General features: G+C 39.5%; 1 protein-coding gene across 1 annotated transcript; it reads left to right on the top strand.

Annotated features, from left to right (window-relative positions):
- wapla (WAPL cohesin release factor a) lies at nt 1-27059 on the top strand. Its single transcript, XM_038296114.1, has 20 exons — nt 1-301; nt 1849-2259; nt 2417-3113; nt 4131-4438; nt 5272-5402; nt 10729-10824; nt 11350-11511; nt 12519-12655; nt 13727-13838; nt 14274-14504; nt 19868-19979; nt 20075-20172; nt 20369-20445; nt 21004-21179; nt 21397-21512; nt 21616-21831; nt 24075-24276; nt 24494-24582; nt 24672-24767; nt 26960-27059. The coding sequence occupies exons 2-20, from the start codon at nt 1875-1877 to the stop codon at nt 27023-27025; spliced, it is 3507 nt and encodes a 1168-aa protein (XP_038152042.1). The 5' UTR covers nt 1-301; nt 1849-1874; the 3' UTR covers nt 27026-27059.
- The last annotated feature ends 561 nt before the right edge of the window (nt 27060-27620 follow it).

Genomic DNA, 27620 nt, shown 5'->3' with positions numbered 1-27620 from the left:
CGCAAAACAGTGCCAGAGCGTCGCGGAGGGAGGGGATATTTTAATGGCCGTCAGTAGCACTTCAACATGGAAAAACTCCGGATTATTCATTATCTATAAACTTCTTTAGCTCTGCCTCCGTTATAAAATATTTTATTTTATATCCCCCTGTGCTACAGAGAAGCATTTGGGTAAGATATGTTTTTCTAGTGCTCTTTCTGTTGCAGTGGACGGACTTTACCCGCTTGATTGGTGCGTGAGTAGCTGATGAGGCCTAACCGGCTGGCTAGGAGACAAGCAGACGGTTAGCTTGAGTTGAAAGGTATAGTATGTTCCAATTGTCTTTATTCCCACTTTTATTTAATACTGTAATAAATGAAATGCATCCATATGGATATATCCATGCGAACAGTCTCTTTTAAAACAAATGCTTACTTCATTTAATCTTCGCAGGGTAGAAATGTAAACAAGAGACTTGCGTTAGCCTTGTTAGCAGTGCCTAAGCTAACAGCTAATAGCTAACTTCATAGCAGTTAACTTTATATGCGGGCCAGCCTGGATCTTACAGATGTTGATAAGTTATCCGCTCTGTTGGCAGGTCAAGCAGATATTTGAACTCACTCCCGGGCCTTATGGCTGTTTATAACCCCTCTCTGTTTGTGTGTCGTGTTAAGAAGACTGGACCGTTTTTATTAAAGCTTGAACTAACAATGCTAACTTATGCTTGCCACCATCAGTTGGCCCAACTTTGTCAAATTAATTTGCATAGAACTCTATTCAATGATTATAAACTTAAACTGTAATGAGTGTAAAACTGTCTTACAAGTCTTATATTTAGGAGTGAAGCCACCTTAAAGAAGGATTGCTGCGTTATATTATCCAATTTCTTTTAAACCAATGACTTGCCTGTTTTCCAATTTGAAATTGGGCTTTGTGTAGTATTAGACATGGTTATTTGTATACATCATGTATTGCTGTAAAATATGAAGCAAGCAACAATCAAGAATTTGAAATGCTTGTATTTTTCAGTGAATTCGCTTTATTTATATAGCAACAATTCACAGCATGTAATCTCAAGGCAATTTCAATTCCACCAGATCATACAAATTGATTAAAAGTTTTCTATCTAAGTAAAACCAGTGCATGGCATCCACTCATTGACTCAAAGGTAATCCCTCACACCAAGTATGCTCCCCTTTAACAGGAAGAACCTCCAGCAGAACTAGACTTAGTGTGAGCGGCCATCTGTTGAGGCCAACTTTCTAAGACCATATTGAATGTTTTTAACAATCCATAATTAAACAAATAAATATAACCACAGAAGATCAAAGGGTTACCTGTTTGGTTTTAAAGAATGAGTCATGACAGTTCTTCTGAAATTCTTGATTTGTATGTGGACTTCTACTGTAACCATTGCACATGCAGTATTTATTTTTAGTTTTGCATTCCCATGCATAAAGATAATCGAACTTTAAAATGGACCAATCTAATGGTTTGTCATTTTATGAAATCTCCATACTACAAACTTTGTTTTTGTTTTTTTTGCTTGTAAACTGAATTGATGCCTGCAGCTATCATCTATAGTTCATTTCAAAGGTCTCAGGTTATGACCTGTAATCAAAGCAAAATAACTGTCATGTCAGTTTCAAACTTAACCTTGGAAGGTACAAACTGAAGTGATGACTACTTTAATTCATACCTAAGCTCTTTTTCATACCAACAGAAAAGAAAAAGGTGCAAAATTGTAAAAGAGTTCATTTTTCAGCAGCTATTAACATCAGACACTAGCTAAGTTTTATTTTAATAATCATCACTTTAAGTTTGATATTAGTGTGGATTTTAAATGATTGTCTGTTTGTTTATTTGCAGAGAATATGTAACATACAACAGCCAACATGACATCCAGATTTGGTAAAACCTACAACCGCAAGGGAGGGGAGGCTAATTCCAAATTTGAAGAAGTTTTCTCCAACAAAAAGCCCACCCTGACCACCAAATGGGGGGAGACCACCTACAAGGCTCATCTGGGTGGCAAAAACACTTTGCTAAACCCTGGCGCACCTGAAGTCTCCAAGAGGCCAAGGCTTGAGGACAGCGACAGTGAAGATCCATTTGGGTTTGACAGCGATGAAGAAACCAAGGCTGTAGCTTCTGGTAACGCTCCTGACCTGAAAGTACCACAACAGAATGTACCAAAAACAGTTCCAGCACAGAACAGAGTGACTGCTGCTGTTGAGACATCTGCACAGAGCTCTGCAAGTATAACATCAACATTTGCAAGTGAGTTGCCCCTTTATATAAACTGCCTGTTTTGGAATAGATATCATTGATTGATGCTGTATGTTTAATTCTGTCTTCTTTTCTAAAATCGGCTTTTAAAGTTTCTTTTTTGTGCATTTTTTATTATCATCCATTGATTTCCTTTCTCTGTCTACAGGTAAGCAAACATCTGAGAAGGATGTTAAAAACAACCAGCCATGGTACAAGAGTGCACTGGCTGGCAACCAAAAACCTGTATATGTGACCTACGTCTCAGAGACTGTCCTCATTGATAATGAAAACGTGTCATTATGCCAGATGCCCGTTTCTTCTTTTACTAATGTAGATGCCACCATTTCGGCAAACATACCAGGAGGAATACAAAACATTCAGCCTGCATGCTCTTATGATGGGTCCCTGTCAGAGGAAATGAAAACTGAGGACCAGGAGCTTTCCACAGAGCCCCCCCCACAACCGGTGGACAACATTCCCCCTTCCCCGTTCACCTTAAGAGCCTCAAACTGCAAGAAATACCAACGGCCCCACCGGTCTAATAAAACGCTAACTGAATCTGGCGAAAGCTACAATGAAACACCAGCCGACCCTGTGAATGCCCAAGATAAATCCAACAGTGTCCTTTCTGCTAGTGCTAGCAGCAGTGCTAACACAGCAACCAAGCCTCCAGGCAGAGGGGGTGGAAGGGTGCGGGACTACACGGTTCTGCACCCATCCTGCTTGTCCGTGTGCAACGTCACTATCCAAGACTCAATAGAGCGCAGCATCGACGAATTCGTGGCACAACCTACCCCCGCTGACCTTGGGGAAGCAGGTCAGATGAAGAAGAAGTCGGACACACAGCCACCTAAACCTACTCGGTACGGTTGGTTTGAAAATTGTTATCCAAAGTATGTAAAAGTGTCATTAAAAAAAAGGATTGTACAAAATTTGAATCTTAAGTTATACCAAATATTTATTGCTTTATAGGAAGCTTAAAATATTATTTTGAAATATTTCCATATTTGTATTGGTTTTTGATGCAGTCTATTTACAAACACCCTTGGCTATTTTTAAATCTAGCCAAGTTGGAACTGAAATTTAAATGTAATGTCACACACAGTCGTTTTGTATTTGTGATATTTATGCTTTAGTGTATCAGGAAGGAAAATGATCAGCTCGTATTTAGATGATACCCTGATCTCTCAAGATATCCTTTCTGACATTCTGTCTATTGTCACTTTTTATAGGAGTTTGAAAGATAGGTTCATATTTTAATAGTATGTTGGATGGCCATATTTTTCTACTTAACCTTTATATTTAATTAGATACACTACAAATTGAGCTATGCAATGTTCAAACTGTTAAAACTAACAGTAAAGCAAAGTCCCTGTCCCAGAATTGGTAATATAAAAAAAAAATAATAATCCAGAGCCCGGTTGGTAAGCAGCTGCCATCTGTAACCCTAAGCAAATTCTCTGCTCTGAGTAAGATTACAATTTCTATCTAAATTTCTTCTCATGCCTCGGGTTATTTGATACATGTACATTATAAAGTGTTATTTAAAGAATTGGTCCCGAGGTATCTCTTTTCAGGAAAAGGAACAGGAGAGAAAAAGCTTCAAGGTTTAAACACAGAGCTTTCCTTAGTACTTTGAACATCAGAAATCTGTTTTTTGTAGAGTATTTAATTGTAAATAGGTTGAACTGCATTTTGGAAATCATCATACTTTGTTTTACACAACATCCAAACTTTATTAAAAGTGGTTCTGCAGTTTGTACATGGGTCAATATGGCAAAAATAAAACCCACATTTGTATTGCATGGTGTTATTAACTAAATTCTGATACAAAAAAAACATTTTAATCGTGCATATCTGATTTTTGTTTTGTTTTGTAGGTTCAGGCCTGCTCAAACAAAGACAAAGAAAACTAAAGCAGAGACAAAGCTGGAGTTCTTTGGGTTTGAGGACAAAGATGCTGAAGGAGATGATGCAAGCTCAGAGGGGCCTATGGCAGGCAAAAGTAGCTACAAGATCAAGTATTTTGGCTTTGATGACCTTAGTGAGAGTGACAGTGATGAGGAGACCTCTCAGGCCAAAGAGAAAAAGGCCAAGAGAGCAGCCGCAGCATTGGCTGCTCTGAGCTCCAGCGTTGACAGTCCCCATACCAGTGACTCTCAGGACAGTCAAGCCAGCAGCAATACAGGTGAGAACAGGTGAAGTTTTCAAAAGATGAAGTTATAAGTGAGTAACTTTATATTTGCCTGTGTTAGAGTTGTCTGCTTCATGCTTATCAGTGATAGAATGCATAGAAAAGGTATCCTTATAGAATAAAAGGATATATTGGTCACTTGTATTGTCTGTTATCATACACCTGTTTTAAATAGCTTAATAGAAATGCCTATTTATGAAAGCATAATTGGGGTCATGAGGGTCTTTAGGAGTAAAATTAAAGTTTATCACCGTAGAAATTGTGTGTGTGTATATATATATATATATATATATAGTTGTAACATAATTTCTGCCAAAACTGTTGTATAGTTTAAAGGCCTGTTTACTTCTCTTCAAATAAAGCGGCTTTTGTGATGAAAAGAAGTTTGAGGGTTGCACTCAAGAAAAACTTTCCAAATCTGCTCAGCTAGTGCCAAATGGTTATTTGAGGAGGCAGTTTGATGCCACGCTGTACTGAGGTCCCTGCTGGGGAAATGAACAAATTGTTGCATTGCCAGTATGTTTTGTTTCTGTAAATCTCGACCATCCAATCCAATAAACAGCAGAATAAGCTGTTATTGTCAAAGAGGATTTGTTATATTTATATTATTTATTTATTTTTTCTGTTGGTTGCTTTTCTGCAAACACTGCCCATCCTGCAAGTCCATCTTCATGGCAATGTAGAAATATTGAAGGGGAATGCTCTCAAATTGTGTTAGATTCCTTTCAAGAAGGAATGTTGCCCAATCGAAATAATTAGTCATTTACAAGGAGAACTCACTTTGTGTGCTCAGCATATTTTAAAACCATTCTTAACTTCTCCAACAGATGCTTTTGAGTTCTCTGATGATTCCAGTCCTGGTGTCACTGAGGGACAGAAAGGGCGACCGGGGAAGCAAGGTGACAGATCCAAGGACTCAGCCACTGGTCTTAAAAAGATTTTCAGTGGACCCAAAAAGGTAACTTTCTTTATTCATAGGTTTTCAGCCTGTTCTCATTTAGAAGTGTTTTTGTGAAGCTGAATTGATTTTTCTAAGAATTCCAGTAAGTAATCAAACTACCTGCCCCCCTTACTTTTTTAAATTTAAAATATTCAGCACACTCTGTTTTTAGCAGAGGTTTTATACGTGCAAGTCGTATCAAACTTTTTCACAGCCGTCTGAATGACAAGATATTTTTATCATGAAAAGAAAAAAGGAGATTTGACCTACTTCCATATGTGCTACCAAATCTAAGTATCAGAGAGTTTTCAGTGTCTACAGTCTGAGCGGTTATGCCACATTTTATCCAGTTTTCACATCATTGTGCTGTGTGAACGTAGCTTTAGTTGTGCATTTATTTTTTAACTCCTGCTTTGAAAGCACACCTGAAACGAGCATTAAGTGAAAGCTGGTTTCCCAGGTTTGCTCCTATCCCTGCTTAGATGTAACAGTTCTCAGCTTCAGCTCCTCTAACTGCGGGACTTTTTGCCATGTGTCTAACTAAATGTAAGGATAATGGATAATACCATGATTTTAGAACCAAAAAAGAAAGCACCAATCCTAGTGAGACAGCAGTGAAGGGTGTGTAGGGGTGTATCGGCTTGCCTGCACTGCAAAATTAAAATAGCTTTGAGAGCAGGTTGCACCACATACCTGCACAGACGTATCAGAACTGTCCATCATGAGATGGACGGTTCCAAAACGTTACGCGGTTACTGAAGAGTTTGGTTTCTTTTCTAAAGATTTGATAGCATGTTTAATTTCTACAGCATACAAAATGAGACAAGTGGTGCAGATGTCAAAGTGTACTCTTTCATAAAAAAAAAACAAAAACAGAATTGTTTACTTGCTTTTCCTATTCTTTGTTTTTTCTATCAATTATAAAATAAGTTTAAGCAGTTGCCTAAAATATCTGCAGGATCATTTTATTTTTTATCTCTTTTAATAGAATAATCCAATATCCCACTACTAAAATAATGAGTTATAGCCCTGATGTTTCATGCTTAAATTTTAAATTTCCATGTTGCTATTATAAACTTGGGCTGTGTTTTTATTAGATTTACAGGTCAGTGTGTTGACCCTGATATATGGACAATATTTCTGTGTTTTCTGTACACCAGGAGGAAAATAGGTGATAGTAGTGATTTGTGGCCTTGTCATCACAATCTTTATTTTTCAAGTCTCCCAGTGATTGTACAAAAAAACTATTCAACATAAGCAGCAGTAAAGGATAAAAGCATGGCAAACGAGTCTCAGCATGGGACAAAATACACACAATGTTTAAAATTGTTACTAACAGTAGTGGTGGTTTAAACAAATGAGGAAACAGCTGTGTTAATTATGATGAGACACTAAATGCAGACATAAATGCACCGAAGCATTGATCTCCATGAGTGTTTAGATAAAGATATTAAATAAAAAGTGCTATAAAATAAATGGGACGAAACATCATTGTAGAAAATGGAAATAAAACTTAATTACACATTCAAACAAGTGTTTTAACATTGATTAATAACTTTATTATACAGAAAGGGTTAAGTAAATAGATTTGAAATAAATGTGAACTAAACATCCACTAAAACTACTGATTTAACTTAAGATTAGTTTGATCAGGAAGGAATCACAGTGACTAGACAAAAAATCTGTGCTTGAAACTTAAAGGGATCTTTAGTAACCTTTTTAAAAACCTCAATACTCTGTAATACTCTTAGATCTTATGAGAAGTAGTTTCACAGCTGAGGGTTGAGAAGAAAAAAAAGTTGTGATGTATATTTTTTATCTGTTTTAGATGGGATTAATAAATGCTAAGTAAAACTACTCTAAAATATGAGATACTTTTCTGTTTTTTCTGGTTCTGTAATTCAAATGTAATTTCGGTTTAATCTTGATGACATCATCAGACCATGGTGTGAAGTCATTCTTAGATGAACAGAGGCCTTTTCTCAATATGTGTACCTGTGCATTCTCGTGTGCTCGTGTTCTTGTGAAACGTGATCAGCCTCAGCCCTGGTACTGGTCCATTTCACAATGACACAGTCCCTGTATGTTCTCGCCCCTCCCTATTTACCGATCATGCATCAGAGCAGACTTGTCAGTTCTTGAGATTGACAGCTGTCCCAGCATGCACCGCTGCAGCAGCTTCCAGGTTAGAACTCACAGACCTCAGAGTATTAAATTAAAAGATAAATTTTCTGTTGCCGTTCTATAGAATTGCGGTTTAAGATCATTTGTGGTGAGAACATTATAGTTTTAAGCGTTACTATTTGGCCCATTTACTGAACCAAGCGGCCCCCCGAGGCTTACTGCATCCAGGGCTAAAAGGCTGGTTATACTCCCACAGCAGTGTGTAGCAGTGAGCTTGTTGCAGGTATGACGCAGATATTTTTGATTTATGCTCCATATTGAAGCGTTGTCTGCGCTGTTTGTTCCACGCCACAACGCCAACGGAAATATTCCCGAACTAGCTTTGGGTCTAGATACGGCTGAGGCCGTGAGGAAATGGGGCAAGTTTGTCCTACAACGGGCGCACACGAGGGCGAAAAAGAGCGGGGATCCAGGTGGAAAAAGGGTCTCAGCGATCTCACGCACCTCGCTCTTCTAGCAGGTCCAAATTCGCCAGTCGTTTTCCACAATGGCGGTCATAAAAACAAAACAAGCCTGTAAGGTACCAAACAGGAGACTCATAGTGTAGAGCAGATGTAGATTTGACCAATCAGAGGCCTCCTGTCTGCGGCACTGTCACCTACAATTTGGAAGAGGTGCAGCAGAGTGTCTGCAGATGTCTCTGCGTTCACTGCGACACCGACGCAGACGACCTAGTTTCTAAGTATAATTTTAGCCCATCTGCAGCGACACTCTCTCAGCATAGCCAGGTGTAAAGTACCGCTGGCTCTGATGGTGATATTTATAATTGTTTTTGTTTGTTTTATTTGGTAAAATATTAGGTTGATTTGTGTTTATCTGACTGTGTTAATTATTCCCCCACTGAATGAAAAAAGTAATATTTTATTATTATCTATAGACTATTAATAACAGGAGGTGAAATGAAGCTCCAGACAAGCTGAGCGTGTGGTGACGTCATGAGTACGTTTCTGTTCCAATTAGGGCTGCAACTAACGATTATTTTAAAAATCGATGAATCGGACGATTATTTTTTCGATTAATCGATGAATCGGACAAAAAAAATATTTTTTATATTAACCTCTTTAGTCCAAAATAAACATTTTAGACAGAACAAACAAGCACACAAGTACAGGTTGCTCATTAACTGTACTGGTGCAATATGAAAAATAAATGTTTGTGTTAAAACTACGCAAACTTACATGAGAAATGTAGCTGTACATCCACAAAATATAGGGTACTTTGTTTCATAAAGCGCAAAAAATACTTTTTTGTTTTTAAAAGCCCCTAAGGGGTTCAAACAATAGGCCCCCCCATTTCAACAAATGAGTTTTTTTAGACTAGAAGAGTTCTGCCTTTTAAGACAGGAAAGTATAGCAGTTAAAGTTGCTACTTGAGAAAATACTGAACCATAGAGATAAAAATAGCCCTGTGATTCAAATTATAAATTGTATTTGGAATAAAAATGAGAGAACTAGGGGTGCTAAAAAACACATCCTCCAAAGACAGATATTTACATGGGAATGTGGCAGATAATTAATTGACATATTACTGATATTGCTGGATTTTATTCTGCTTTACTTCCATAAATTGCAGGATCTTCTTTACTTTATCTTCGCCAGAAGATTTAAACTTTAAAAGCCTTGCCCTCATAATTTGCAAGTTAATTTATTTATAAAGTAAATGTAAACGCTGCTTAAGCTAATTCAAATGAAATTAAAAGTAAAATAAGTAGCCAACCTTATCACTGTCTGTAACCTACTAACACGGTGAGGAAAGCATCAGATGAGCTACCTGAGAAACTAACGTAACGTTCCCCCACTTTAAAACCAAACAAACATGGTGCTTCCGTGCCATGTTAATTTCTTTTGAAAAAAGTTGCATGTTATCACTTTTTTCGCTTTACAAAGCGCAGGCTATTTTAATTATTGTGATCAATTTGCGCCGTCAATCCCGGTGCATGCGCGCTTCATTTGCAGTCTGGACGCTGAGGCTCTGACTGCAGCTGAGAGGGACTCCTGCGGGAAAACGCGGTTGTGGTGGGGGAGGCGCCCCACGGCAGAGTAGGAACGATGCATGCTTTCACGTAAGAGTCTCCAAAAGCCGCCAGTGAAACCGAAAAAAGTCGCCAGATTTGTCGCTGGTCGCTTTTTTGAAAAATAGTCGCTGGAGGGGTCTGAAAAGTCGCTGAGTTGGTAACACTGCACCTGCTGTGCTGACTCGCTCTGCCATATTTTTTTTTCTTCCTCTTTCAGTCAAGAGGCAGTGATGACGGCGCGGCGGATGACGCAATAATCGCGCGACACAACTAATCGATGATGAAATTCGTTGCCAACGCTTTTAAAAGTCGATTTTTATCGATTTTATCGATTCGTTGTTGCAGCCCTAGTTCCAATTGATTAATGCTGCGTGCTCCCGTTCTCCCCAAGTCCACACTTACCTGTGTTCTTCTCAAGAACATACTTGGCTAGGACACAAGTCCGTACTCACGTTCTTGTGAATTGAGAAATGGCCAGAGTAAATATAGGGTTATGTAGAGTGACTAGAGTATTGCCTCATATTTCTTTTTTTACTTAATAATTCGTCTCTGATTAGTAGTGTTTACGGAGCACATTCTCCTCTTTTATTTAAATCACATTTTGTAATGGCTTTGGGTTATTTGTGTACAGTCCCTCCATATTTGTGAGTGTACCATTGACATTATTATCAGCATAACTTGGTACATTGCCTGCGTAATATGTACTTGAGTCACAGAATGTGTCGTTTACAGGAAATGTTCTGTTCTGTATGGAGATTCTTGAGCCCCCACACTGACCCTGCAGTGCCCCGTTCCATTAACTGAAATTTTACTAAAATATACACAATAAGCTGAATGCTTTGGTTGGAAACTTCATTTGTGACTCAGTCTATTTACAGGCCAGTGACTAATAAAACTGACCGACTGGGCAGCAAAACAGCGCTTTCCTCAAATCCAAACCTTTTTTTTAAATTAAAAAAGTAAATGAGGAAAATAACCTTTATTGGTTTGTTCATATTACTCTGATAATACCAACTATATTTCATGGTTCCTGCTTTAAAAAAAAGGGGGTTATGCTGTTTTAATTTCACAGCCTGTCTCGTCGTACTGAATGTATGATTATCTTGAGCTTTGTGCTAAACAAAACTTTAATTTTTGTGGTTTTAGTCTCCTTCTAAAGCTGTGTACAATGCTCGACACTGGAACCAGCCTGAACCTGAGGAGGTACCTGTGCCTCCACTATCTAGAGCTCAGACCTCTCCGGTAAGATTACTCTGGGCTTAAATCTTTTATTTATGTGTAATTTTTAAGTGTGAGGTGTGTTTAACAATAATTTTTAATATTTTTTTTATAACTACTGTAGAGTTAAGATGTTCTATAAGGAGTATTTTGTAAAGCAAGGCCAAAAGAAGGTCTTTTAGATAAAGATGTATATGGTAATTTAGTAGTTGGAAGTGCTCCTTATTTTATTTCTCAAGTATATATATATATTTTTTTTTAACAGATGAAGTAAAATGAGATGTGAATGAAAAGTGAACTTATCATCTTCCTCTGATCTGAATTTACCCCATGGAAACTGAACTTTTTGTTCCTAGACAAAGAACTCTGTCACATGCTTTTAGGTTTAGTTTTTAACTTTGCCCTATCTCATCTGACATCTGTTTAAAAACACTTATTTACACGTGTGTGCATAAACTGTTAAGCAGGGGGAAACCTTGGTGACATGCCATTATTCAGATTTTGTTACTTTGGTCAGGATTTCTTTTCTTTGCTCATTTTCCTCTTAAGGCCATTTTATCGAGCAGCACCAAGGACAGCAACTCTCATAAAGACGATGGCTTGTTCAAAGCCCCGCCACCCCCACCAAAAGTCATCAAAATGGAGACCCTCCCTACACGACCCAACCAGGAGATAGTCACAGCACTCAAATGCAGGAAAGAAGACAAAGAGGTGGGTTGAAGGCATGAGGAGATGGATTCTCTGCACTTTACATTCTGGATATTATGGATCAGTTGTTTGAAAAGATGCAATGATAAATTATTTATTAAGATTCTGATTTTATACATATTTTTTCCCTAGGAACGGGAATAAAAGAAACAAAAGTTGTATGTTTCTCAATAAAGTTAGTGTTATTGAATTAATGAGAAATAAAAGACCTTTAGAGTAGAATATTTATTCCGATCTATATCAGATGTTTTCTAACATTTATTTTATTATCTTTTGCCTTTGAACTCAATAGTGCATCAATAGCACATATTATTACTGGTTGTTGTGTAAATGGATAGAGAATAATTACTGTATTTAATTTGGATGCATAGAATTATTTTGGCTCCTGACTTCTCTTTGGAACTAATCAGGACAAAAAAAAAAAGCCAATTCTGATCTGTGGCTGACTGACTGGTGCTTCTCTAATTGTTTTGTTTTTTGCTTTCACATCTAATCTGTCTTTTTTGGTACAGATTGTAGGATAATGGGATGGCGTTTATTTGATGAATATCTAGCTCATTATTGTTTGTTCAATGCCCACTGTGAGTAAAGAAAACCAGGATGGCTGCTAATGATTTAAACTCCCTCATGTTTTCAGTTATAGATGGGCCTTTCTAGGCTCAGAACACGCTGTTGGCCACAGATCCCCTTAAGTGCAGAGGTGTTGCCGCACACTAATGCTATAGCTATTCCTTCCCATGTCACATGGAGTCCACTCAACACTCTAGTTGCAGCTGGTAAACGTACAGAAGGAACTGCTGATCAGGCCTCAAGGTTACATGCTGAGCCGTTATTGATGAGGCAAATTAGCACAGTCAGCGATTGCCGGTAATGGAACCATCTGAGGGAAATAACAGCGAGAGCTGTTCCATCGATATCCGTGCAAATGTGTTTGCCTGAGCTGATTGTGTCTCTGGACAGATGCGCTACCTTCCAATTAGCTGTAATTAACCCCATTCCTCTTGCAACAGCTGTACACAGTGGTGCAGCATGTGAAGCACTTCAATGACGTGGTGGAGTTCGGGGAGAATCAAGAGTTTACTGACGACTTTGAGTACCTGGAGACGGGACTGAAGAGCAGTCAGCCACTTAACACAAGATGCCTTAGGTGAGTGGAAGGAAACGCTTGCTGCTTGTTTCTTGACTGCTGCAGAGAAGCTCTTCAAAGATGCTTTAATAAAGATAGTTTGGAAGTCCTACTTTCATATTGGTACATTTTAGTCACAACAGTCTTGATGAACTTGGGATAGCACATGTAGCTCTTAGGTTATTCACCAACAGCTCATGAATTTTCAGGTCTGGTTTGTCAGAGAAGAAAGATGATCTGTGAACATCTTTATTTCTGTGTAGCCATGGGACACGAAATGGAACAATTCTACCATCATAGCATTTGCCCATAAATTATACCATTAACTGTACAATATAAAACAAATGCTTTCAATTACAATATAAGTCATTCTAACTAAAATTAGGTTTCTGCCTAAAATACTGCAACTTGTTAGTCATAAATGGTGGTATATACCAATTAAGAGTTGAAATGGTTGAAGCCAGGACTGTTCCTTTGCAAATATATTTTCTTTTCATTAGTTTTAACACAAGTATAACAAGCTGATGTTTTCTGGTTCATCACTTAGGCTATGTGCTTCGTTACACAGAAATGCAGGTCGTGGCGTTATTGCTACACTTTGAACGGCATAATGTAAGGGGTTTGCACTCCGCATAATTTATGCTTTCATGTGACCTTAGAAATGATAAAACAGCCAATATTCTTCTTTTAGTTGAGAGAGAAAAGAGTGTAGCTTTATTTTAGCAAGCTAAATGACCAAACAGCAGCAGATGGGGGAGGGACAGTGCTGTAATACTCTATGCTTCATAGATCTGGATAAATCTAGGGTTGCAGCATTTTTAAGTGACTTCTGAGATTTGTAGTAGCTGGTACCCAAATCATTCCTATTCCCATCATTTGTTGGTCGTATGTTTAGATAAAGTCGCAGGTGTTCTGCTTAAAAGTTGGAATGTCCTCCGTAGAAACAATAGAAATCCACAGCTAAACAGATGGAAAATTACAGTAAATTGCCTGTCTCACATTCTGGCTTATTACATTGAACAAAGAATCCTAAATAGTGCTGTTGTGTTCTTTTTTATTTTTTCCCACCCTCTTATTCACTTTGTCTTTCAGTATAATAAGCCTGGCCACAAGATGTGCCATGCCGAGTTTCAGGATGCACCTGCGGGCCAGAGGAAAAGTGGCTCAGGTCTTCAAAATCCTCAGTGATGCTCCACAGCATCCGGTCAGTCAACGTATTTTCTCTCCGTCTACTGTTTGCTTTATGCGAATATGTTGCATCTGTGTAACATGTAGACTGGCAACATGAACACAACCTTCAGGGTCATACTAAACCATGTCCAAATTTGGTTCTGGAAAGCTTGTAATTATGAAGGGAATATGGATTTATTGTGCCTTGGTGATCTGTGTTGATGGTCTATATGCCATAAACGTGATCAATGCCTTCTTTTTTTTTTGTATATTTCAAAGTCTTATGATTTCCTTTATGTGTTGTGTGTCAATAAATAATCATAAATAAGGAATTTTCTTTTACTTGTATTGCTTGTTTTATAGTTTTAAATTCAATCTAATTTAATGTAGGACTTGGAAATTATTCTTTATAATTTTTCTTTTAAATTACTAAAGCTGAGCTTATGTTATTCCTTTTTATATAAATTAGAACCTTGCTCTGTGCACTGCTGCCCTGATGTACATCCTGAGTAGAGATCGTCTGAACATGGATCTGGACCGAGCATGTCTGGAGCTAATGATCAAGCTACTGGAGTTAGACCAGGACTACTCAGGCCATGAGGATCAGCTAACTGCAAAGGAAGTGGCAAAAGTCAAGGAGAAGATCCGAAAGCTGTGTGAGACTGTGCACAACAAGCATCTCGACTTGGAAAACATCACAGTAAGTTGTCCTTTAAAACTTCTAGACTTGGTGAAACTTCCAGATGGGTGGTTTCTGACGAGGCTTAAGATTCCTTCTTTGAGGACCATCTGTATCTGGCTTTTATTTATTTTGTATAATTGCAGTTTCATTTCCAAGAGCTTTTTGTTATAGAGCAGCAGGTTAGGAGCTGTTGAACCAGCTCCATCTGCCTCTTGGTGATCAGTTTATTGAGGAATAAGATGGATCAACTCTATGGACCTGTCAAATATAACATATTTCTGAGAGTCAACCTCAATATGTTTCGCAAGATCTTGTCTAACAAAAAATTATAACATTGCTGATTTGAAGGGGTTCATTGTTGTGCACCCTGATGGAGAGACGATCTGAATGTAGGTGGATTATATATACCATATTTTCACGACCATAAGGCGCACCATACTAAAAGGCGCAGTCTCAGTTACACTATATTGCCAAAAGTATTTGCTCACCTGCCTTGACTCGCATATGAGCTTAAGTGACATCCCGTTCCTAATCCATAGGGTTCAATATGACGTCGGTCCACCCTTTGCAGCTAGAACAGCTTCAACTCTTCTGGGAAGGCTGTCCACAAGGTTTAGGAGTGTGTTTATGGGAATTTTTGACCATTCTTCCAGAAGCGCATTTGTGAGGTCGCACACTGATGTTGGACGAGAAGGCCTGGCTATCAGTCTCCGCTCTAATTCATCCCAAAGGTGTTCTATCGGGTTGAGGTCAGGACTCTGTGCAGGCCAGTCAAGTTCATCCACACCAGACTCTGTCATCCATGTCTTTATGGACCTTGCTTTGTGCACTGGTGCACAGTCATGTTGGAAGAGGAAGGGGCCAGCTCCAAACTGTTCCCACAAAGTTGGGAGCATGGAATTGTCCAAAATGTCTTGGTATGCTGAAGCATTCAGAGTTCCTTTCACTGGAACTAAGGGGCCAAGCCCAGCTCCTGAAAAACAACCTCACACCATAATCCCCCCTCCACCAAACTTTACACTTGGCACAATGCAGTCAGACAAGTACCGTTCTCCTGGCAACCGCCAAACCCAGACCCGTCCATCAGATTGCCAGATGGAGAAGCGCGATTCGTCACTCCAGAGAACGCGTCTCCACTGCTCTAGAGTCCAGTGGCGGCGTGCTTTACACCACCGCATCCGACGCTTTGCATTGCACTTGGTGATGTATGGCTTGGATGCAGCTGCTCGACCATGGAAACCCATTCCATGAAGCTCTCTGCGCACTGTTCTTGAGCTAATCTGAAGGCCACATGAAGTTTGGAGGTCTGTAGTGATTGACTCTGCAGAAAGTTGGCGACCTCTTCGCACTATGCGCGTCAGCATCCGCTGACCCCGCTCCGTCAGTTTACGTGGCCTACCACTTCGTGGCTGAGTTGCTGTCGTTCCCAAACACTTCCATTTTCTTATAATACGGCTGACAGTTGACTGTGGAATATTTAGGAGCGAGGAAATTTCACGACTGGATTTGTTGCACAGGTGGCATCCTATCACAGTTCCACGCTGGAATTCACTGAGCTCCTGAGAGCGACCCATTCTTTCACAAATGTTTGTAAAAACAGTCTGCATGCCTAGGTGCTTGAATTTATACACCTGTGGCCATGGAAGTGATTGGAACACCTGATTCCAATAATTTGGATGGGTGAGCAAATACTTTTGGCAATATAGTGTATGTGTGCCATTACTGTATTTAACACACATAAGGCGCACCGGACTATAGGGCGCAGGTTTTATATACAGGTACATGTCCTTTGCTACGTTTAAATACCTCTACTGCGTATTTAAAAATAAGAGTGGGAGCAAAACTGAGTATGATTGTGCTTTATTCATGTATTTATTACAAAGTATTAAACAAACCTGGGAGCTCGCTGTGAGACAGACACATCGCTAATGACACAGAGCGCTGTGATCACTCGTCTGAAACAGTTTATTGACGCATAAATTAACTTAAAATGCAGAAATCTGCCGGCAGAATATGTTCGCTTTTATTATCCTGGTGCCTGCAGTTTAGATTATTTAGATGAAAAACACCTACCAGCTGCCGCAGTGAACCGCGAGGAGGCGACCCGGCCAGAGGCTGCTGTTGAATGGGATTCCTACTGACAGTGCACCGCCGGTATTTGGGGGTCTGAGCGGCTCCGACAGAAATAATATTGGAAGGTGGGATGGTAGTCTGGATGAAATGACTGCAATGAATACGTTTTCAGGTGGACTTTCTCACTTAAAAACATATTAAAACTACTTTATTCCCACTGATCACATCAAATATAGCTGCAAGGCAGAGAAAGGATAGAGTAGCTCCGCCCAACGCGCGTCAGACACACTTTTGCACCACGCAGCCAGAGCAGATAAAGCTGCTTCAGCCGCGCGTCAGAACTAACTGGTACAAGCAGTAAAAATGAAGCAGCAGACGCGTGAACGTAGCATTACTTTGAACGGTCGGTTCACACCGATGTCGAGCGGTTGAAGTTCCTTTGTCAGACCTCCCGGAATAACAGCAAGCACAGCGTTCATTTGTTTCACCATGTTTTTTACATCGGCTGTGAGATGGGCACGCATGGAGTCACAGATTAACAGCTATGGTGATGCGTGGAAAAAAAACACCTGGTTCTCCTTACATACACCTCCCTCAGCCACTCTTTCATCATCTCCTCAATGAGGAGATGATTATACACAATCCGTGCCCACACTTCCCCTTTAAGGTTCTCATGGTGGTCTCAAAAGTCCACAGTAACAACACACATAGGGCGCACCGCACTATAGGGCACGCTGCACATTTTCAATGAAAAAAAGACGTTTATATGCGCCTTATAGTCACGTAAATACGGTATGTTTGTTTAGAACAGCCAGGCATCCAGTGTCTGGGTACATGAAACTGACCACTCAAAATATTATGAGAGCTTAACCTTTCATCCTCATAACATTCTTCCATACTTAACAGACATCTTGACTGCCGCACCATCTCCTCTTCAAACGTTTCATTGCTTAATTAAACGGAAAGACTCGCATGTTTTATTTTGCAGCACACATACAAATAAGCAGCACATTCTGTATGTTTCTCCAGGCAGCAGCCTAATCAACAACGGTCAGAGAATCCCAAACCATGGGGCAAACGCTCCTTTGGTGTGACAGCAGCTAAAAGCCACACAACCTAACCTAACCCCCCTTCATGTTAAGATTGCTCCTGGGTTTTCCTAGGTCTGTCTGTGCCCTAACCCGGGGTTCTTGCCAGAAGTGTTGGATTCTGCTTTGTAAATTTCTCCACTGTCAATAAAGTAAATACATTATAGCTTCCCTACAGTTGAGCTTATGGCGTTCCATCCTCCACTTTAAGCATCTTAATGAACTATGACCTGTTCGAGCTCTGCACATGTATTTTGCTTGGTCGGCAACAATTGTGTTGTGGGCTACCCCACACGAGAGGAAGCCAGTGTTTTGTCAGATGCTGTTTCACTGGATTGTGGAAGCCATCTCTTTTGCCTACAGCTGCAGAGATTTGTAACCTCATCGAGGGTTGAGGGCACATTTTGCTAGAGGTGTGTCTACCTCTCGGGCCCTCTTCTATGCAGTGGAGTTGCTCTCCTCCTCCTCCTCCTCCTCCTCATAAGCTGCAGACAGCCAGGACATTGACTGCTTGCTAAAACAGAAAACTGACTGATGCTTTACATGTTTTCACCGAAGTCTCCAACAACACAGAAAACTTATGTTTTTTTTTTAAGAGTCACTACAGTGGTCTGAAAACTCAATTTAGTGATAATCTTTGGCAGCAGTGTCTCTTTGGCTCTCTCTCCCTCCCTCTCTCCCCAACGTTCTCCTCAACTATGGTGTAATTTTTGTGCCACCAACCTGCGAGCACATGTACCAGTCTGAATATAACGAACTGAAATATCCAGAAGGTGAAGGAATTATAAAAGCAAATGGGATGCAAGATTTTAAAAAGCAAAACTAAATTACAAAGACAAGGTTGAGTGTGAACTGAGTCAGAAATATTGGAAAAAAAGTAGAATGCCTGTAGGGGTCTGAACACAAAAGGAAGAAAGCAAAAAGCTTTTCCTCAGTATACAGACCCTGCTGGCCTTGTAAATGATTTGAATTCCCATTACTCTTGGTTTGACAAAAAATGACTTGAGAGATAAAATTCATTCCATTTGTACTTAGAATGCACCGTTCCATATAAAACCCTGATCTCTGAATTTCAGTATCTGTCTTTCTTTTTACAGGTCTGATGAATACGACATGTAAAAAAAAGACTAAACATATCGTTTTTTATGGCCACACAGACAAGTGCCCTAGGTGTCATTGAAAAAATAGTCTACGTGTTTTTCAGACTTTCATGAAAAGTTCAGATACAGGTTGCATATTGGAACAAACTTTGGATTTGGGTCACTTCAGGTTGCAGTGTAACTGTAGCTAAAAACTCCTGCGTAGAGATCAAAATATTTTCTGAAAATCTGAGAGATGTATCCTCTAATTTCTGTTTTGTAAATACCAGTGGTGGTAATAATGTCTGAACTCTGTCTGCAGGTTGTGTTTCCTCTCCACTTGTTTTCTCTGTTTACTAATGAGTTGTAATTTCCCAGCTAAGCTTTCTCTCTGGTCGGGTACGCTAATGGCATGCCCTGCTGGTCCCTGGCCCTAAAGATGTGAATAGATGTTCCTTTTTTGTTTACACCTAGTTCTAGTTCAATGACAGCTTTCTGGACTGTAATATCAGGAAAAAAACAGGGAGTATTTCCTGAGATGTGACCTACTGTCCCATAAAAGGCAGCCAGTGGAACATTCCACTGTATTCAAACACCTGCCAACAATCATAGCTGACAAGCCAACCTTCCAGCAGCTTAAAAGATGCTAGTGACTCTTTTTCCTGGGGAAACCAAGGGTCTCCAATTACAGTAAACCCATCTTGCAATTGGTACACATGACACCTACTGATGTTGTCTTCTCTTTTATACTGTATACAGTTGTTCTGACACAGATATACATTAAACAGGGTAAAATTTAGATTTGCAATGACCCAGTAAAAATACTGCAACCTGTATTTAAGCTGCTGCTGCCACCCAGGGGCATGCCAAGGGTCTCATTAACAGCAACAAAAATGCCTAGCGGTAAGGGCTTTGAGCTTGGAATCCTGAGGTTCTGAGTTCGAGCCCCACTCCCACAGAGTGCGACTCTGGGTTTCTGAGCAAAGACCCGTAACCCCACACCTCTCCCCTGGCGCCGCACAATGGCAGCTCCAAAGGGATGGGTTAAATGCAGAGGCACATTTCTCATATCACCAAGCTAGATGATAAAAATAGCTCATTATATAATTAATCTAATCTATACATGTATCTTTTTTTATAGACGGGTCATCTTGCCATGGAGGCATTATTATCTCTGACATCTAAACGGGCGGGTGATTGGTTCAAAGAAGAACTGCGGCTATTGGGAGGCCTGGACCACATTGTCGATAAAGGTCCGTGTGTGTTAAATGCTGTGTGTGATAGCGGCCTGCTTGATGGCTTAAAAATGTGAAAGGACAAGTGAAAAGTTTTTGTTGTTTTGCCACAGTGAAAGAGTGTGTGGAGAACTTGAGCCAAGAAGATGACAAGGAGAAGCTCGTAGAATCTCTTTGGGGAGCCGAGAGGTGTCTGAGAGTCCTTGAAAGTGTAAGAACAATCTTTTAAAGTTTTTCAGAATTGTTCAAAAGTGAGACAGAGGGGCAAAACAGGTTGATTTCCGTGTTTTGTTTTTTTTCTCTGAGATACAAACTGTTTCGTTGGATAAAAAACTGTTAAACCAATTTTGTGCCTCTTCTGGTTCCATTTTAAATCTTTCCCTATTTGTATCTTAATCTGCTAACAGGTGACTTTGCAGAACGCAGAAAATCAGGGATATCTGATTGCCTACAAAGACTCTCAGCTCATCGTTTCCTCAGCCAGGTGAGCACTGACTGTTGTTTAAGTCACCATATCTACCTTAAATGGGTTTCTCATGAGTATGTGCAACCAAGGAGGTAAACATGTTTGAAAAGATTGATCCGACAATTAAAATTCAACAATCAGAGATTGCATTTTGGCCCAGCCTACTTGTGACGGTCTTCAAAATTTGAGTTTTGTTTGCAACTCAATTGGACGTAGGCCACAACCTTGCTCAGTGTATCCATAAAATAAACTCACGAACAAGGACTTAAAGGACCTAACATAGTTTAGTGGCATGCCTTTTTGTGGCATAATGTATTTTTAGTCTTTAAGATTGGGTTATAACTTGAAAAGAGGAAATACAAAAGAAAAGAAAAAGACCGATCATAACTTGAAGTATTGATCTAGACTTGTCTAAAAGGTGGTCCTTTTGCATTCAGAAAACAATCTAAGTTGCCCAATCTTCTTGGCCTTACATCTTTCTGCCTTTTCCCGACATTTTTAATTCATGTTTCTGCCCTATTTCCGCCTTTTCCGCTCTGTATTTCTCACAAAAGCCCTTTCTATTTCTGTCAACAGAGCTTTGCGGTACTGCGAAGATATGATCCAGCGGTACAGCAGGGCGCTAAACAACAGCTCTTTGTCATCATCGGGTGCAACCCTGCCACACTGTAGCTTCAGCAACGTGGGCAAGGCGGTGGAGGACTGCATGAGGGCTGTCATAGGGGTGCTCCTCAACCTCACACATGATAATGGTATTTCAACTTGAAGGTTTTATTTTAGCATCTTTAAGGAGAAAGCATTCACTGGGTGCATACTTAAATTTTATTCCAAGTGGACCTGTTGTTTTCATTGTTCTTTTACTTGTATAGCTAAGAAAAAAATGGTATGTTTACTGAAATGAGCTACTTGGCAGGGTATAGTTCAGTGGTGTAGGCCGAGGTCAGTAATGATCAATATATTTGTTTACAGAATGGGGAAGCACGAAGACCGGGGAGCAGGAGCAGCTAATGATCACCGCTCTAAACTGTGTCCTGCGAGTCCCACACTACATCCCACAGGAGCAGCGATTTGAAGTGCGAGTTTTGGTAAGATTTACACCACATAAGGGAGACCTGAATTGTTTTTGTTTGAGAGTAAAAAATATTATCCTTCTAACTTTCTTCTCTCTCTCTGGTTTGTATTCATCAGGGTTTGGGGCTTTTAATTAACCTGGTAGAGTACAGCTCCAGAAACCGTCACAGTTTGGTGGACATGGAGTACAGTGTGGATGACGCGGGTCTGGAAGACAGCCTGATGCAGCCTGCTGATCCGACACAATCAGAGACAGCAGCGCAATCGGCTGAGACTGAGGGAGACCAGGCTGACACGCCGAAGCCTGCAGGAGCTTTAGCTGCCCTGGTGAAGGTAGAAACTGACAAATGTGCTCCTCTCAATAGATCCTTTATTTAGATTCAAATTATTGGAATTATTACTTAAAATATTGGGCAGAATTTAATTTTCACAACTCTATCAACTTTTATCCAAATCTCCTTTCCTAGAAATCTAAGTCTATGCTTCTGTTTGTTGTTTCCATTGCCGTAGAGAACGGTTTTGTTCAACACTTTCCCTCTAAAAGGCAGGTTTATTCCCTGCAGGTATCTGCAGATTAAATTTGAAGAAAATGTAAAAATCAGTGTTACTTCACGCCAACTATAATCCCCCAGCCATTTATGCTAGATATTTATTTAAAGGAATTTTTCTTTCTGAAAAGAGATTTATATGGTTAGTTGATAGGTTATTTCAGCTGACCCTTAACCCAGAAAGTCAGCACATCATGCACACAACCTTTTAAAGTTTTTAAACTGGATGCCCTTTCTGACACCAGGAATGAAGTGTAGGAGGAAGAAAATCTTTGTTTTTATAATTGCAACGTTTGGTTTTTAAAGGGTTAAAGGTCACTGAATCTTTTGGTCTTTTTATTTCCCTTTTAGAAACTGTTTATGGAAAGCAAAAGAGCAAGTGGTTATTTGACTTTTGTTTTAAAGTTTAACGGTTTCTCTTCAAAAAGGGACAGTTGGAAATTTAATTTTCTATTTCATATAACAAAATGAGTTTTAATATCTGTTCTCACTCTTCCTCTCCCAGACACGCTCTCTATCATAAGGGAAATAATGTAGGTCCATGTCTTTGTTAAAGCTCCAAATGTATCTCAGGGGTTCCCATCAAATTTACTCAATTTTATCTCAGAATCTCATGTTTCTTGCAGAACTTTTTTTTTGCTCCCCTACTTTTGACATCTACACTAAGGTTTCTGTGGATGACAGGCCTTGTTTAGCCTTGCCAAAAATCATGCCGAGTACGGTTCTAAAAATATTTTATATCTGTGGTAAAATGGCGCAGGCATTCTGTCAAATTTGGCACACGTCTCCAATAAGTGACCACATTTAGAAAGAAGTTTTACCCCTTCCTAAAAGGAAAATGAAGACCAAAGATTATAATCGCCAATAAAACACATGCACAGGATTCTTTAGAAGCATATTGGGTATACAGCTAATGTGAATTCTTTCCAACTTATGTGCAAATGAGCTCCATTTATAACTGATTTAGTTATTGAAGCAGAAACCTATAATCTAGAAAAGAACAGATGATATGGACTGTAGAGGACCTTAAATGCATTTGCTGAAAAATTACATTGGGCAATTATTACTAACTAGAAAAGCGCTTGGAGGCTCAGACCTCCGTCAAGCAGCACATTTTGTTCCATATCATGCATTCTACCGATAGCTAAAAGTCACACATGATCTGGATCATTACCAAATTTTAATAAATTGTTCCTTGGCATGAGGTGCACCTTTGTAAGCCATTTCCTTAAAAATATTTCCTAAGTTTCTAAATGAGGTACAGAGTGTGTCTGCAGCCTTTGGTGTTTGTTCTGCTCTCACCTTCTTCATTCACTTTGAATGGTTCATTTGTTCTGTGTTTTTATCTTCAGTATAATACTTCTGGACCTTTGAGTCTGATGCTTAAACGATGCATACTTAGTGCTGCCACCCTCTGGTTTAGGGGGGAACTGCTTGTTGTGCCAATTAATGTTGAAAAATACTTTAAAATGTTCCTGCATCTGGATTATTATCTAGATCATCACCAGAACTTAATGGGTTGTTTCTTGGACTGAGATGAACCTCTGGTACAAATTTAATCAAAATCCAGTTTTAATTTAAACAGACAGACAAACACGCACACAAACTCTACCACAACCAACCTCCTTGGCGGAGCAAATAACAAACCCTCAACCTGATTGTTATAGAACTGTATAAACTCCAGTCATAACAGGGTTGTTATCTGTTGTAAATAGTTTTTAAAGCATGTAGATGCAGTAGAATGGTTAGAGGTAAAGAATTGTTTAGAAAAAGATTCCTGTCCAAAAGTTGAAATGTGGATTCATATCAAGACTCTGTTTTTTGTGCTGGAAAGGATTTATGGGTTGGTTACTGGATGTTTTGTTTTTGTCTGCATATTTAAGATAAGTTGGAAAGAACAATATTTTAAATTCCATGTTTTTACATTTTTTAAAATCTGAAACCATTTTGTTTGGTTTCACTACTTAGAAGAAAAGCCCTGTTACTGATAGCTTGGTGCTGAGTTAACTGCTGTTATTTTTCCACCAGCTCTTCCTTGAGAGAGAGCGTGCTGCCATCCTGGCTGAGGCAAAGACAGACGACCTCATCAGCGAGGCTCCTAAGCCGGCCCTGGACAAAAGCGGAGAGTGGCAGGAAACGTCGGGTGAAATCCAGTGGGTTGCATCTGAAACAAACGACAGCCAAACTGAAAAGAAAGAGGAAGAGGATGAAGAATTGGACCTAAATAAAGGTAGATTTAGCAGGGATTATTGTGTAGCTTTAGTCTAATTACATTCTATGACTTCCAATAATTATTAAGAATAAATCCCAGAATTAAAATGGATTAATGCTTAAAGAGTAGTAAAAGTTACTTTTATAATTTTATTTTTATGCCTACATAATTGAATACATCTTCCATTAGATATTTAAACGAGTGAGAATAACTTTGTTTTCCTGTTTTGTTACAGCTCTGCAGCATGCAGGCAAACATATGGAGGACAGCATCGTTGCCTCCTACACAGCTCTGTTACTAGGCTGCCTCTGTCAGGGCAGCCAGGTGAGGATAAGACTAAAACACATTTACACAATCTATATGCTGAGGATCTACTCTCACTCTAAGTTCACTGCTCTCCCTGTCGCCCTCAGATAAATGTGACTACAGTGAGACAGAACCTTCCTAAAGGGGATTTTTCTATAATGACAGAAATGCTGAAGAAGTTCTTGAGTTTCATGAACCTCACTGTAAGTATGACCGACAGGGTAAACTCTGTTATCTGGGTTGTATAGTAGGTCTAACACGGCTAAGAGGAATAATAGAGGCATTCCAGAACCTTCCGTGTTACAATGATGTGATACTAAAATATCAAATTAGGCATCAGATGCTGTCCAATTCTAACATGATCATAAAATTAAGAAAAAAAAAATGGCTTTAAAAAGTATTTGCATCTTTTTTGCTCTTTAAATTCCAAATGCATTTTCTTACGTTTAATGGATTAGGAAACTTAGGATAATTGCACTTTCTTTTTATTTATTTAAGCTGCTAAAGGTCAGTTATTTTATTCTCTAACCTCCACAATGTTATTACAAATACAGGCAGATTTTTAAAATTGCTTTACAGAACTATTGCATCTTGTAACTGAACATGTATAGGAGCCCTATTAAAGGATTTAGATTTCTTTAATTTCACTCTGAATTCACCCGCAGGTTTGAACTTGATGTGGTTATTGTGCAGAATGTGCTCCTTGCTGTTCTGGTTTTGTATAGTATTGCCAACAGCTCATATTAGCTGGGTAATTAGTCAGGCTACATGCACAGGTAGGAAACCTGCTGTCAGGTATTTTACTGACAAGCTTCCCGCTGCCTTCCAAGTTTACTTTCAAAACAGCCTTGGTTTAATAAGAGGGATTTAATTGGTAGACAACATGGCTCGTTTCTTGGAAGCGATCAGCACCATTCTGAAACCGGTTGGGAAGACGGTGCTTCTGTACACTCAGGGGGGAGAAAAACCCCCCAAATATTCAGATTCAGTCTGCATTTTGTCTAACATCTATCTGAATGAAGGAAAATGCATATAAATTGCTAGTGATAACATAGTAAAAATATAATAAAAAAAAAAATAATTATTTAAAGTCCCTTAGCTGTTTCAGTCCTTGGATGTGACTTACCAGTTACAAATAATTTCAGTTTCTCTTATAAAAAAAGATCTTCATGTTCTGTCAGCTGAGATGAATATATAAGATTGTTAATTGGGATCATTTATTTTCTACTCAGAAATTATGCCTGAGCTGCAAGCTCCTAGTAGTAATTAAAAAAAGATGGCTGATTGTTTGAACTGCTCAACAGTATTTATCAGTTGGGATTCATTCTGTCAGAACTGATGACTGAAACAATGTGTTTCATATTTTCTTTTTTTTTATTTGAGCAGAAGCTGAAATTATAAGCTGTGAAAATGTTTCCTCTGCGTGTTTAAAGGAATAGTACACCCAAAACATGATTAGCCTTCATTTTCTACTCACCCCCATGCTGAACAAAACTCTGGAGTACTTTTTTGATATCTCAAATGCATCTGGAGATCTGGGAGGCTTCTTGCTGTCTGCTGACATTCAAATAATGGAGGTCTATGGCGCCCGAGACAGAAAGGTCCATAAAAGTCCATAAAAACGTGTCAATATTCCTCCATACTGCTCGTCCAATGTATTCCAAGTGTCCTGAGTGGGTAGCGTCCATAATTTACTCGAAACGAAGTCATTTAGAATGTTTTTAGAGCATAAACAGTAGTGTATAGGATTTCCTAATAGCGCCCCCATGCGCGCTCACGACGCTACGGAAGCCGGCAGACCAAACCAGCGCATTCAGCTCGGCAAAGAACTCATGCTCTTCCTCAACACTGAAGTCCTCAGACATTTTTCTTTCGTTGTTTCTTTCTTTGCACAGGTAAACAGCACATTTCTTCTTCTACGCTTGCATTATCGGCAGAGCAGACGCTGAATGCGCACTTCCTTCCGGTTTGGTCTGCCGGCTTCCGTAGAATCGTGAGCGCGCATGGGGGCGCTATTAGGAAATCCTATACACTACTGTTTAGGCTCTAAAACGTTCTAAATGACTTCGTTTCGAGTAAATTCTGGATGCTACCCACTCAGGACACTTGGATTACATTGGACGAGCAGTATGGAGGAATATTGACACGTTTTTGTGGACTTTTGTGGACCTTTCTGTCTCGGGCGCCATAGACCTCCATTATTTGAATGTCAGCAGACAGCAAGAAGCCTCCCAGATCTCCAGATGCATTTGAGATATCAAAAAAGTACTCCAGAGTTTTGTTCAGCATGGGGGTGAGTAGAAAATGAAGGCTAATCATGTTTTGGGTGTACTATTCCTTTAAGGCTTCAGAACACTTCTAACCCTTTTGTTTTCCTTTCCGTCTCCCCACACAGTGTGCAATGGGCACCACAGGACAGAAGTCTATCTCACGGGTCATCGACTACCTGGAACACTGTTAACACACGTTGAACCACAACAAACTCGAGATATTCCCTGGGTCCATTGATGTCACGCTCCCATGACCTCATTTGGCTACCCCTTTGATGCATACATGATGCTTTGTGTGTAAACTCTAAATCATCCGTTTCGGTCCCTTCCTGGAGCACAGCCTGAACCAAAGCCCTGTTAGCTGATGGACGTTTAACTTTTTTTTTCCTGTCATGTCATGCCCAGATTCATTCTTATTTCTCAGTTGCACAGATTATTTCCGAAATAATTCTGCAAGATGCTTAATAATAAGTGGACTGACATTTGAAATGGACTCGAAGTGGATCTCCCCATGCATCATCCCAAAAGGTTTGACAACAATAAGCCGCTGAGGAGGAGTCATGTTCGCTGTCAGGTTCTGATTTCTGGCTGCGCAGCTGAAGTGTGAAGCCTTGAATCAGATTTTATGGATCATTACATTTTAATCTCTGCCTATCCACGTCCAAGCCAAGGGTGAAATAATTGATCAGCAGGGAAATCAATCATCTTCATGGACTTCAGAATGATGTCTTTATGAAAACCAGTGTGGAATGATTTTGAATGCAATTTTCATTTTTTCCCATTCAT

The sequence above is a fragment of the Cyprinodon tularosa genome, unplaced genomic scaffold, assembly GCF_016077235.1.
Source record: "Cyprinodon tularosa strain WSP-4 unplaced genomic scaffold, ASM1607723v1 ctg368, whole genome shotgun sequence".
Classification (NCBI taxonomy): domain Eukaryota; kingdom Metazoa; phylum Chordata; class Actinopteri; order Cyprinodontiformes; family Cyprinodontidae; genus Cyprinodon; species Cyprinodon tularosa.
Note: the sequence above shows the minus strand (reverse complement) of the source record. Positions and strands in the feature narration are given on the sequence as shown.